This window comes from Crocodylus siamensis, chromosome 5, assembly GCF_052110815.1.
Source record: "Crocodylus siamensis isolate JL-2025a chromosome 5, ASM5211081v1, whole genome shotgun sequence".
Lineage (NCBI taxonomy): Eukaryota > Metazoa > Chordata > Crocodylia > Crocodylidae > Crocodylus > Crocodylus siamensis.
Window position 1 is genome coordinate 35,235,233 of NC_143399.1, and position 14,845 is coordinate 35,250,077.

The 14,845-nt window shown below is 39.8% G+C and overlaps 1 protein-coding gene across 5 annotated transcripts in view; it reads right to left on the bottom strand.

The window, feature by feature from the left end:
• Nucleotides 1-14,845, bottom strand: part of DPYD (dihydropyrimidine dehydrogenase) — a 685,692-nt gene that overhangs the window by 68,968 nt on the left and 601,879 nt on the right. For all 5 annotated transcript variants that reach the window (XM_090050053.1, XM_090050052.1, XM_090050055.1 and 2 more), the window contains one exon: nucleotides 9,265-9,444. In XM_090050053.1, coding sequence (XP_089906179.1) covers nucleotides 9,265-9,444 — 180 coding nt within the window. The remainder of the gene's footprint in view (nucleotides 1-9,264; nucleotides 9,445-14,845) is intronic.

Below are 14,845 nucleotides of genomic sequence, written 5' to 3' on the forward strand. Positions count from 1 at the left end.
TTCATTAAAAAATCTTTGACACTGAGTGATTCAATGACTGTCTAATACCTATTTTTGCTGTCAATCAAATTTCCAACATGGCGCTGGGCAAAAAGTAATTTTCCCCTTCCTGATCTTTTTGCAGAAGAGATGAAACCCATAAAAATTTGTGAGCTTAAACCTGGCAAGGAGAATATTTGTATATACTTCTAATGGCAATAAAAGTTATTAGAGAAGGACGATCGGAGGAGGAGGAGGAGGGCATAACACATTCTCAATGAATATGAAAAAGCTACTTTCCTTTGCCATTGAGGAAAATTCTTCCACCAGCAACTGCTGACTGATTGCTGTGAAGAATGCATTATCACCAAGATCCAGACACCCTTTAATAAGGCGATTATTATTCCTGTCATGACCCTCTGGTCATCAAACCACAGTGTCTTTTGACATGAAACAACTATCCAATAAGGAATAATCTAGGAATAAGCCTGTAGCATAATATCTTCTACCTGCTTTTACACACAGCAGGAGTAGGAAAATCTTCCTATGAGATAGTCCCCACTTTAACCCTCTTTGGAAAACAGTAGTATTTCTTTAATTCTGGGACGCAGACAATCTGTTTTTCCCATTTTGCAACTTGAAAAGAGCAGCTCTTATTTGAAAAGTAAAAAACTTTCATACGTAGTAATACTGTTTAAATGCTGTACCAGGACCCACTTTCATTCAGTAGTAGTTGTCCATACCACTACATATTTCCATGGTAAATTTGATTAGAAGACATTACCTCCAAGTCATAAGCCAATTTATTAAGCGCTCCTGAATTTTGCATTGTCTACAGAAAGACCAAAGACTGGCCCTACATTCTGATGTTATTCTTGTTACAGAAAAGCTAGCAAACAAGACTTAAAAAATGTACAAAGTCTCATTAAATGGCATGCGTTCAAGTAGCCTAGCAGCAGAAGCTTTGTTTTAGCTATTGTATGCTGGTATACGGTATTACAGAGACATTTTATAATTTAAAATTTCCTAATTTCATCAATGTTCACATTAATATTATCCAGCTATAAAATTCCATAGAGAAATTTAAAGCTTGTATGTATTATTCATTTGTTTTTACTTTTATAATCAAATTTCTGTTTTAGAAAGGGACAAGATTATGCAATCATGTATGGTAAATTTTGCAGCCAGGAAAAATTAAAGGCCTAGAAACACTGCTACAACTGCAGGCATGAAAAGCTCTGCTGATTTACTAGCCTGGCAGGTCAGGCGGGGGTGGTGGTGGTGGTGGTTCATATCAACAATATCTTTTCTGTTTAGGCAGAGCACCTAAAATAAGAAATATTTTGAATTGCTATATCCTAACTCACAAACCAACCCCAAGTAACAAATAAAATAATACAAACAAAACTGTACTGAATAAGACTTTAATAGCATTAGAGAATGTTATGTGTGGCAATGGGGAGGGAAGTGGGGGTAAGTGTGCATGGTTAATAGGAAAAGATGTCAAAAAAATGAAGCATAATAATAGTGCAATTTATCCTTGCTAAACGTACTGCAGTGTGCTATAATTAAATATGAAAACCTAAATTTATCTCTATGTTCGGCTGTCATTAACTTAACAGGGAGTGCACATGTTCTAATCTAATGGCTGATTTTTTTCTCCATGTGCAGCATATTAAAATGTATATTAGCCTCAAGGTGCATAAACACAAAATAATAGACCAAAGGTTTTGGCCTGTGGAGAAAAAAAATCCATGCTCAAAGGCCGTCAAGTAGCTGGTGATGCAGGGGAGACACTCACTTAGCCTCATTAAGCCAAAGCTCTCTTTTGCTTGTCTTTTGTTCTGCATGACAGCAGCCTCTTTGTTGTATAATAATTCATTCCAAGTTCGTTCCAAGCTACCGAAACTGGTGAACTGTGGCCATTTTAATGAGAAGTATTGGTGGTATGCATAATCTGGAAGCCACGTGGACTAGGCAATCACAGAGCACTGCAGCCAGCAAAATGAGATACTGTCGAAATCACAAATTTGTCAAGTTGTTTTTGGACAGGGTATTATAATAAGCACTAAAATATGCATCCTATTACTCTGCATCTGCCAGTCAAAGATCACTGTAATGAATGCATGCTGCAGGGTATGACCAGGCCGTTTTCCTAAGTAAAACAAACTGTAGAGTACAAAAAAGAATTATGTATTTTTGGCACTGCCTGACTCCTCTTTTTTTTTTTTTTTTAAATCCTTTTGCATCAGGAGTTGGATTTTCCTGGCATGAAGTCAACTGCCAGCAGTGAATGCACTAAACTCACTCCAGCCAAGGTGTTAACATGAATACACTGTTTTTTAATAGCCACATTTACTGGCTGAGAATACAAAACTTTAAACTCAGCGCTTAAAGCAAATTTAGCATACAATACATATAAAACCCACAAAGATTAAACAATTTTCAATCCACTTCAGTACTTCTAGTTCCTTTGTTTTTATCCATTTCTACAGCAAAAGGCTTAGCATTTTATATAACAACCTTTAGTTTCACTAAAAAGCAGCGCTGTAGATAATCATAACTGACTTCCATAATAGCCTAATTAGGGGGGGGAAACAATTTTACAGAGGTAGTGTTTTTTCCAAACTGGTTAGGCCTGGGATTGCCCATAATTGCTTCTGGCTTGCAAATATTTGTGAAATGTACCAAGGGCAACAAATCTGCTAAGACCTACATGTTCAGAGTTGCCAATTGGCAACAGTCTACTTTAAACTTTTTGGCCTGCAGCTGATGCTCCACAGTAGTTCCATCAGATTTCTGATCTCTGTCTCCATAGAGATTCCTCCCTGTTTCATGGCAGGAGATGGAGGGTATAGACAAGAAGAGTGAGAGGAAAGGAGCCCTTCTCCCAGTTGACTGTAAATGCCACATTAGACATTTTGGAGCCTGTGTGCAGCCCAATTAGACATATTGCCTCTGTCCAGCCCAATAATCTTAAAATTGTGATGTGGAATCCTGACACAAAAGTGAGGTTTTTTGGATCAGTAAATGGCATACATTTATTAAGTTCTACCTAGCAGAGCATACTGATGTAAAGACTGGGTGACATAAAAATGTGTCCCAAAGCACACAGTTCAATCTTTCTTCCTCCACTCCTACAAGGAAGAGGTGATCAGACTATGGAAGGAAGGTTCCTTCACTAACATGTACTTTTTTTTTTAATTTAGCCTCTTACCAGCTGGTATCTCCAGACACTGTCATATACGAGTGTTACTCCCGACTCCACTGAACTTCTGGCCCTTATACAACACAGGAAGCCAGAAGCTAATCTATGTGGATTCTTCTTTTGATGGTTAATTTGGAAACTCACTCATAACAAACACTTTGCCTTTATTTGCTCTGAGGTTTTCATATAAGACTGGCTTTACTTCTGCTCATAGTAGGGTCCCCAAACATTTGTGAAGGAATCCTGACTCCATTTAAGTTAACAGGAATTGTGCCCTTAACTTCAATAATGCCAGAATTTTGCATCTATATTATAATAGTTCTAAAATGGGGTTAGAGATTAGTATTGTATTTGAAGTATTTTTTTTTATAAAAAGAAAAAGAAAATTTTGGGACATATCTATACATGTTGTAGTTCTCCCCCCTCAATGTTTGATTTGACTGCTGTAAGGCAAGAATTTATCATGCTCACACAAATAGAAAGACAGAGCCCATAGGGTCTAGGCTTTAACTGAGGGACAGGCAGATCTTAACTTTAATGGGAGGTCCAGGCATGCAGAGAACAAAATACATAGTTTTTTAAAATTTAAGATGCTGAGAATTTTCCATAATGTTCACATACCAGATGGAGTTTTCAATACCCAGGATCATTCTTATCTCTGTGTCTACTCAGAAGTGGAGACCACCTACTATTATCATAAACTTTGTTCAAATCTTCATTTGAACACAGTTCTAATTGATAAGGAGTCTTTTGAATGCAAATCAGTTTGCTTTGCCTTTTGGATATTTATTAAACAAAATGTTCTTATGTTATTCATTTTGTTATGGATACTTCAATGAAATTCTCACTTCCTGATGCTATTTGATCAAATGAACTTTGGTTTATGCAAAGTTTCTGAGTGCTGACATAGAGCTGCTAATATGTCCTTGAGTATTTATTACATCTTTCAAAGTCCATACCTACCAGTTTAATACACTGTCTTATTTTTTTTAACTACTTATCGTGTATGCAGGTCACCGTGTTAAGTATGATTTTTATCGTTTATCTTGACATAATGTGAAAGCACTCTAAAGACACATTCTATAACACTTCTGTTACCACAAGCTGACACCAGTGTGTTTCTTGGACATAATTACTTCAGGTCTCTGGAGTAAGATCTGTACACAACTAATGAAAGATTCCTGGAAGAAACAGACAGGATGAGACAGTGACTACTCATACAAGTTTAAATTGCACCCATGGGGAATACTGTACCTTGCCTAGATATCCTGTGAAAATACTCTTTTTAGCTCTCCAGTTCCTACACTTCCTTGAAAAACTCGGGAACTTTAGTTTCGAAACACAATTCAGTTAATTTTGGATTATACAGTTATGTATTTATAGTCTCACTCTCTCTTATAGCCATAGTAATACCTTTACATTGTGAGAAAACACTGCTCATCTTATCCGTCAGCCTCAGCGGGTCATGGACCTGATCACAATTCAAAATTCACGTGGAGTTAGGTGTGCTTTTAAAAAGGCTTTTCCTTGAGGAATTCAGTGAAAAAGCTCTGCAATGTCATCATCATTACTGCCCCTTTCTCTCATCTTAGTATCTATATTTTCAAGATGAGATTATAGCTACAATGAGTTAACAAGCATTTTCTTGCATTTAATGGAAAACTGATACTGGGTGAGGTGCCAGCACCTCAAAAAAAACTCATCCCTTCACTGAAGAAAAGATGTAATAAGTGACCCATCAGAGAAAGTGGGGTTAAAAGACCAGAAGTATAGGTCTGGCTTTGTTCCTCTCTTCCACTTTGGTAGGGGAACTATGCCAGCACTTTCTTTGCAGTGGCTCTGGGGAAAGCTGTTTTTACAAGAAAGAAGCTGGGGCTGGATGGCATAGTATCCTCTTATAGGAAGTTGTGAATGAAGTCCTTGCTCTTAAGAAAAAGTTAACATTTAGCGAAACTTATCACCCAAGGACCACAGGAAATCATAATGTTCCTAGCACCTACAACAGGAAATAACTGCAGTACATAGATGCTGCTGGCAAATGCTACTCCTTCAATGGTGTTTGCTACAAGAAAGAAGCCTAACAGTAAAGATCCCGAATATTCTTGAAAAGCTCTTCTAAAATATATGATTTGATTTAAGGAGGATAATCTTGGGTCTGTAGCAAGCCTTCAGATGGCTGGAAATATGGGCTGGGATAATAAAAAGCCAAGACAGAAATGAAGATTTAAAACTTCCTTCTAATGCTATGAAGCCTATAACCTTTTTAGAATGATAAATCAGAATTGGGTTTATTAAGATAAGAAGCATAAATTGAGGTAAACAATGAAAATTCTCTTTTCTGAACAAAAAGCAGATACAAGGTTGCCCTAAAAACGCTTCAAGGTAGACTTTATTAAAATGTTTACTTCTGTTTATCACAGTATTTTCTGTATTCTTTGGAATGTAGAAATAATGTAACAAATGTAGCTTCTGGGAGTGAGAAACATACAGTTTTTAACAGTGTCCCCAGGGGCTGCATCTCAAAGCAGCTTCAATTCAGTATCAAGAACATCTTTTAAAGATATTGGCCTTGTTCTTTAAATCAGGTAATCTAGCACTAAAAGAATCTACCAGTAAGAAGTTCTGTTTAAGTGAGCCTGAACCCAATGCAGGAAACAAAATGATAAACAGTAGGAATGATTATATATAAGGTTGATAACGTTTTTAAAAGTACTCTGTTACAGTGCACTGAAGTGAACCTACCTAGCCAAGAATCAGCTGGCACCTGCACAAAAGAAAGAAAAATTTTGCCACTCATAAAATGTATCCTGACTAAAATATTCACCACCTGTCCTGCTTTATGCAGCATCTGGTACACATCCTAAACTCAGCTGAAACTTGGTTTGTTGCAAATTCTACCTGTTTCTAAGTCATCTCTTGATAGTCTCTACCTCACATACTTGAGGGCAGAGACTCTGCTCTCATTGAAATCAACAGAATTGGTTTTTACTACCTAAATGGAGAAGAATCAGATTCTTACATTTTTAACCATATTATATGATCAGTCTGACACACTGACATTGATTATTTTGGATACTAAGCCCACGTTTCCTGTTCAGCTTTCTTATAGAGTTCTGAACAGAATGTAGGATTTTGGCTATCCACATTTTACTAACATGGTATCTGTCCATAGCTTTTAAAATGTACTGGACATATCTTTTGGTCACCATCTCCTTCTCAGGTACAGTTCATATATAGATGCAGTGAAGGATTTGTTTCAGAGGCAGAATCTGGTGAACATGCTGTCTCTTAATACAAAACATGTTAACTAGGAAGCTCCTTGGATTTGAATATATGAGAAACTATAGTGGTTAGAGAATTTTGCTAGGTGCAGTACATGAAATCCAATATTGATAATAATTTATGAAGGTAAGAACACCAATTCCTATAATACTACAAACTTAGTTTATGATAACATAATTAGTTACACTAATAACACTGCTTAGGCTCAGTCTTGCTAATTATGATATTATAAATATTAATGATATCAGCCTTTATGTTTGATTGCCTCTAGTAGAGTCATTTATCATAGTATTTCCTGTATACCCATGCTGCATTATTTTTCTTCCTTTTCTCCTTATTTGTTCATTACTGGATGTACAGTCACCCTGAACTTCAGGCTGAAATATACAATTATCTTTTCAATGGTTCAGCCTGGATAAAGTTTACATTTTGTCATCTGGTAGCAGTGATCCAATGATATAATTCTGTATTAAGGGCAATCAAATACAAAATCAGTTATATCCTGCATCTCTTGTTCCTTTTAAATGTCTAACAGAGCCAGCCAAACTAGATTACACAGGGCTTTGTTTTTCATTCCTTTTTCATGTGACCCATTTCAAGTTAAGATTCCTTTGAATTATTAAATGCTTCCTTAAAGCATCTTTTCATACTACCTTTTTAAAGTTAATTATTGATGTAGTGACAAGCTGAAAAGACTAAGAATTATAATTTTTTCCCTCATTCAGAAGGACATGAGAAATGTCTTCTGACAATGGCTGTCTATTTAGTATAATACAGAGGTAATACAAAGAATACTGAATGTTGTTTTACAGAAGAATAGTTAAAAATCGCTGTATTATACAAAATGTAAATGCAGTGTATATTTCTCTGAAAATAGGTGATAGGGAAAGAAAGTTAAGACAAAACCTTTTAGTCCAAAGTTTAATCAGATAAAGTATATAACTGAAAAGTAAGCTGGTTAGAATTTTTTTTTAAATGCAGTGTTACTCAGAGCTTTAGGAACAGGATTGTCTTTTCAATAGAAAGGTAATGTTATAATTTTCTGAGCTCCACAGAGACCAAAAAAATCTCTTATCTCCTGCTGAAAAGAACTCCAGTCATCAGCAATGATAAGCAGAGATTTGGAGGCATTTGACACTCCAAATCCTATTCTTTTGTAATTCTTTACTTTTTACAACACTTTCAACAGTGTTATATTAGATTTTTAGAAGGATAATCAATAGGCATGATGTATAACTGAAACCACTCTTCAAAGTGATCCCCTCTAGTAACCAGAAACAAAGGAACGCTCTCGCTGCTGTGCAGGGATTCTGCTTGGTGCGGTAGGAAGGAGGGTGCTGCTTGACAGCCAGTTATGCCTCGCTGGTTCTGAGCATAGATTTGCAGATGCTGTGGTCCAGGGAAGAGCAGCCTTTGGGCTGGCCAAACCCATCTCCTTCCCAAGTACAGCAAAATTCCTTGGGAGTACTGTGGCAACTGGGGGGCTACTATAGCAGAGATAAAGGGTGGAAACAGGTAGAACAGCACAGGAGACAGACAAACAAGGTGACCAAGATTCAAGTCCCTGCTCTGCCATAGGAACAAAGGACTAGAAAGACCTTCCCAGGACATCATCTCCAGATCTGTTATTCACAAGCAATCCCTTTTCCAAAAGCGTCCCCAAGATTGTTAACTCACATGTCACAAAGGGCTTGTCTATACTGCTGCAAAGGCTGGTCCTAGGGAAGAAAGGGCTGACCATGCCCCACTCATGCCCTACCCATCCAAGTCCACTGATGCACTCCAGACCTAGAAGTTCACCAGTGAAGCTGCTTCAGGCTTGCCCCAATGACTGCTCTCAGCTTTGCAGGAGATGTCCTCAACAGGGCATACTGCTGTTGTGAGATAAATTTAAAAAAAATGCCCTACAACATTTCCTTAAGTGCCATTGGCCAAGAACAGGAGAGATGAGGGCACAGGCCAATACCCTGCAATAGCAGGAAATTAGAATGGTTAAAAGAGGGCCGTTCAAGTGGTGGCCTGATGCACATGGCTTATGACAGCTTAAACTGCAGCCCATGGGGCTTTCTGCTGGGGCTCTGGAACCCAGGGGGTGAACACTTACCCCTGGGTACTTACTGCTCAACACCATAGCTCACCTCTGAATCTGAGGTCTCCAGTTGTCACTGGTGACTAAGGGGAAAAGAGGGAGCAAGCAACATATGCAACTGCCACTGGAGGTGGGGCTGTCCAGCCTATATGAAGCCCTGTAGTCCAGATCTACACCACAGGGTCAAATAAATTGGACAGCTCTGGGTTAAAATATGCTCATATGTTTTAGGAAGGGGACCGTGACTTATGTTAAATCAAAGAATAGGTGGCCTTGCCCTCCTTTTGACAGGGTCTTATCTATGCCCTGCCACTTATTTGCAAGGTACTTCATAAAATTGCCTCAGGATAGATCCTTGTCTGTTCATTTTGTTTCCAGTGGAAATTATTTTGGTGTACAAAAGAAATGTGAGATACATCAGTATAAACGTGTCATTACTTCAGAACCAGTATTAAGAATGCAAACTGTACCTATTTCAAATACTTTTCATTTGTACATTGTATATTTAAAACATAAGCCATGCACCTGTCAACAAAGTGCTGACATCATGCAGATGGTCATCTGCATGATGTCAGGTTATTACCAATAGTATTTTTCAAGCTGCCTGCTGATATTTGGTAATGTCTAGAAGACATACTGACTACCTGTGGTAAGATACATCCAAAAACTAATTTCATTAAATAGGAATTATTTTGTAACAGCATACCTTTCCCATTAGATCAGCAATTTGGGGTACTGGTTTTCCTTTTTGGTGGCACATGGTTACAGGGCTCTGTCCATCCCAATCTTCAAGTTCCTCAATGCTTTTCAGATAAAGTAGGGCTCTCAATCCTGTGCAGTAGTCTTCAATTACAGTGAAATCTTGATTCTGAATTGCACTGCATACCTACAATACATACAACCAGCAATCAGCAATACATATTATAGTGCATGTGAACTTAACAACTGCTGCCAGTATTTCCTGATGTTCAGATCTAGTTACTTGGTTCCTGGGAGACTGTGGTTTGCTGGTCCATGTTAGGAACATGGAATCTCATTCCAAATCAGTTAGATCCACTCAAATAAATAGCAGATGACTTTAAAACAAAGATTTCAGGCTAACCAGGAACAGAACACTTTGCAGTGTGGGAGGACATTTATGTGTACCGTGCTGCAGCTTCCCAGGACTCTTTTTTGATATTATCTGTTTTGCTATGATGCCTGCATGCAGTGTGCCTCATTGCATTAGGCACTGTCCACACAGGTAACAATGAGATGACCTCTGCCTTGAAGAGCCCGTGGTCTTAATATAAGATGAGAAGAAACAGATACAGAAGAAGGAGATCCTTACCACCAGCACTTGTTCTTTTTTGCTTTTTTTTAAATGACCAGGTTGTAGCTGTCAAGCCACTTCAAGGCTCTAGGGCTGTGTACAGATGAGTGCAGACATTTGATTCCCCAGGGACAATTATTAGTCGCACCTTGCACTGCAGCTACTTGTCCCTGGGGAACACCTGTGCCACATGCCCTTTGGCGCATGGCAAGTTACCTCACTGGTGGTAGGGGAGCACTGGGCTGGCCCTAGCAGCTTTCCCTGGGGTCCTCCCAGGGTTGCAGCAGCAGCAATCCTGCTGGGCGGAGCCTGGCTGGCAGCCACAGCATGGCTCTGGGCTACCGGGCTCTGCTTTTCAGCAGTGTGCGCTGCCCATGAGCGCACTGGTCCATTTTTGTTTTCGGCAGGTTTTTTGACCCCCGGATACCCCACAGGAAAAACAAACAAACTTGCAAGCGCAGTCAGTGTGCCCTTGCAGCATGGAGAACACCTGACTGTGTGGTTTGTGGCACTTCAGATGTGTTTGCAGTGCCACATACTGCATGGCCACATTCATCTGGCCACCTCAAATTGGGTGATGACATGTGTCCACCTCCTACCCCCACCCCCCAACTGTTCTCTGGGCAATCTTCCAGGGCTCAGGGCCCAAGCCCTGACTCACTCATCAGTGACCTATTTGTCCAATGGGCAACACTATTAAGGGGATTAGTGGGTACTGCAGGGGTAACTCAGTCTCATCTATGAAACATTTACCCCAAACAGCAAATATGGCAATAAGTATTATCTGGTGTCAGCAACAGTGATCTATGCTGAGCATTAAAATAATCTGGGAAAATCCCAGTTATGATTCATAAAACTAAATAGCCCTTAAAAGTGGTGCTAAAAGAGTCTTTCTACTGAAAGAATGCACCCTGCTCTGCCCTATGGTCCCTACTATTTGCCAGTGACAAGGAACAGAAACGTAAGTGTCTAATAATTGGTTTCCTTTTATTTGCCTTCTGCTTTCTGGACTTATAGGGCATGTCCAGACGAACGTGCATGTGCCTCTTGCAGCATCCCAAATCAGTTTGAGACGTTCCAAGAGGCACACTGCAAATGAAAAAATGTTCCTTGTACTGCATATTTGCAGCATGGGCTCAAAATCTGATACCTGGATCTCCAGGTATCAAAAAAATACTCCGGGGGGGGGGGGGGGGAAGTAGGGCAGGGCATTGTTCCACACCTTGCTCTGAGGTAACTGGAAACCTGGTCCTCCAGAGAGATGCTCTGGTTTCTGGCCAGAGTGTCTCTATGTGCTTCTGCTGCCCCAGCATGCAGGGCACATACCACATAGCATGAGAGGGCAAGCAGAAGCTCAGCAAGGATCAGGAGCCAGGTGCTACTGGGGCTTAGTAGGGACTGTGGGGGAGGGAGGATTGTGGGTGTGGTGGAGGGCTGTACTTGTTGGGGAGGGCTGTGCTTCTTTGGGGGACTAAGGGAGGGCTGTGTGTGGGTGGGAGGGGCTGGGGGGGGTGGGTACCCAGCTCCCTGGTCAAAGGGTCGGCACTAGGAGATAAGGGTCTCCCAGCACCAACCCTGCAGTTGCATAGCTGGTCCTGGGAGATAAGGATCATGCAGCCCCTTGCTCCCAGATTGCCATCTCAGAGTGGGGGGTTGGAGCTCCCCACTTCTGGAGCAGGGGGACATAGTCTCCACCTGGGCTCCTGTAGCAGAGCCCACCCCAGCAGCAGGCAGCTTCCATGGGCAGGGAGCAATCTCCCACGCCCTGGTGGATGGCTGACTGGGAGCAGATTTTCTCTCAGCCATCTACATGAGCACTACTGCGCCATTACTAATTGAGAGTATATTTGCTACTTGCGTTTGCAGGTAGTAAATTTACTCGTGATTAGTGAGATTTACTGCAGAGTAAGCATGTGCATGTGTGGACACACGTGCTTACTGCACGGTAAACTACACTACTGCACAGTTAATTGTCTGTGTAGACGTGCCCAGGAAATATAAAAATCAGCTGAAATTTATGCAGCAGGAGAAAGAGGCACTACTGGATAGACACCAAGCTATATCATTTTCAGTGACCAATATAGTTTTCATTAATATGTAGACAGCAAAATGCAGTAGCACTCCTACCTAAGACAAATGCATGTACTTTAATATAAGAAACAATACAATATTTTGGTTATCCATTTAAAAAATACAGAAATAAGCACATGCATCTAAAACTCAACTGTAGGATTCACTAGATCATAATTGATATAATTAGGTTTTTAAAAAAGAGATATAGCTAAAAATATCAAGATTTTGCTCATGGTCACACAGTTTAGATGAAAGGTACAATTTACACTGTAAAATACTGTACGCTACAGCTTTGCAGGAAAAAGAAATAAGGAATAACTAAAATATGCACAAGAACATTTCCTATGAAGCCCATTTACATTACACAAAATCTGTTTCTCTGGAGAAACAGTGTGAGCATTAATTAGGTCTGTTATGCTTTCCATAGACTTAGAGACTTTTTCAGAGGAATTATAGAGAACATTATAATAATTTCCTCCACAGGTTATTTAACTGTAAAACTCAACTGATGCTTTATTTAAACCTCGTTGTTCATTAAGGGATTCTATTTTTTTCGTGTGTGTATAACACTTTTATTAGCTATTCTTAAAAAATATTAAAACTATAAGAAAACACAGTTAAAAGCCATGTCATGCCACTTAAAACAGGTTCAGATTCTGTTGTTGGAATCCTGAAACATTTTGACAAGATGTATACACATGAGATACACTGGAGGATGCATGTAATAACCTTATAAATAAATACGCTTTTATTATTTTGCATATTACAGTGCTGTGTTCTGAACTAAAATAAAATAAAAATGTATAAGGGATGCTATCATACTAAGAATCCTAAGGGACAAATTCCAGGGGTGCATTCCTCCTCTTGTTATTAGTGGGAACCACTGGAGCACCTGAAGGCACAATAGGGCCTTTACAAGAAATTAAGTCACTCCATGAAAGAAAAATGCCATGAGAGATAGCAAGACTTAGGACCAGATTTAGCAAAGGATTTAAATATGTGCTTGATTCTTGAGTGTTTAAGCACCCTGCTGAATCAAGTCTTTAGGAACAGTGGGCCCAATTTTGCAGATAATTACTGACAAGTGTAGCACTACTGACTTCCTTGTGTGCAGAAGTAAGTGCTTGTGTTATTGGGCCTTTCTTGGAATAAAAAGAGGTTTTTAACTGAAGATCAAACACCTACACATAGCAAACATAACTCATTCTACAGTGTTTTTGGCTGGTCCTAAAGTATTATAAGAACAAAATTCTCTTAGGATAATGATGCGCAACCTTTTGGCCCTGCAAGCTAGTTGAGTGACAAGGAGTCAGTCTGTGGGCTCGATCAGATCCCACACACCTTTCGCCTATCCTCATGTACTATGATGGATGGGCCCTGTGTTGCTCTACACACCCAATCTTACATGAAGGTTCATGGTCAATGAGGCTCCCCATGGATTCATGAAGAGCCCCATTGGCCAAATGACATAGCACCAACATCTGGATCTGGCCTGTGGGCGGTGGAGTGGAGAACCCCTGTCTTAGGACACACCTTTTATATAGTCATATTTTTATTTCTATGTTACAACGCCATCTATAAAGCAGTATAGCAGTATATATAAATGCTTCTATATGGGGCTGAACCATGTTTCCCACAGATTTCATTGGAAGCAGAAGTTTATTCAGCTCCTTGCAGTTCTGAGTCACAAATAAAATACCAAAATGCCAGCTCATCTGGTGGTATTTTATTTGACTGGAGAGAGGGGAAGAAAACTAAGCTACAAGAATATCATAGATGGGAAAATACATATCTTCTATTTACTATCACCTCCTGTTTTATATCATATATGCATCATAAATGTCTTAACAAACTGTCTTTCCATATGCAGACACATAAGAAAGAACATCACTTACAGTTCAATGACTTGCCATTGGCTGGTAGGGTGGTTAGCAGCATAGCAAGAAATCAAAAATGAAAAAAATCTGTTCTATATTCCATTCTCTTCCACAAAGCCATTATTGACCACAATTATGGATTTGCACTTTACTAAATATCCCAAAGCAAACCCCTAAACAAGAGTATAGCTGCACTGTTACATAATCTAACAGGGTCTATTATATGAATACATGCCTGCATTAACCTTTAACATTAAAACTGGTATGTGCTTCCACCAGGAGCATTTAATTAAAATGCAAGCTTATATGTTAGTAAAATGGGGTATAGTCTGTTTTCTCTATGAACAATCTACAATACATATATAAAGCTCCACAATGCCCCCGGATTTGGGGATTCATCTCTAACTTTATGGCCAGGCTTTTAATCCCAAATTAATCCACCTGGACAAAAAACACCCCTAATTAACAGAAATTTACATTTTCTCCTGATTAAAAAGGTAACCACATTAACATTAGTCACCTTATTTTTCTGCCCAGACCAAGACCATTGACCCTTTTTTTACTGGTAGACTATGCAGCTGCTTAGGCAACACAAGCAATGTTCCTTTCAGGGACTCAACCGTTTCCTTTGTGCAACACAAGTCCCCACTTCCTCTCCTCCTACCTGTATCAGTGCTCTTGTTCTACTCTTATATGCCCTCCTTGCATTAAAAAGGAGGCAGGCAGACTGACACCCCAACATGAGAATTAAGCTGTGTCCAGACAAGCATGGCTATGCAGTATGTGGCACAACAGACACTTCTGCAGTATCACATATCACACATTCATCTGTTCTCCATGCTGCAAGGGAGTGAATATGCATGCTGCAAGGGACCCTGGATATCCAAGGGTCAAAAAAAACCATGCGGGGGGGGAGGGGTGTGCATGTACAGGTAGTGCCTGGCTGGCCAGAGCCACACTCCGGCTGCTGGTCAGGCTCTGTGCAGCAGGATTGTCCCTGCTGCAGCCCCAGGAAGCCCCCAAGA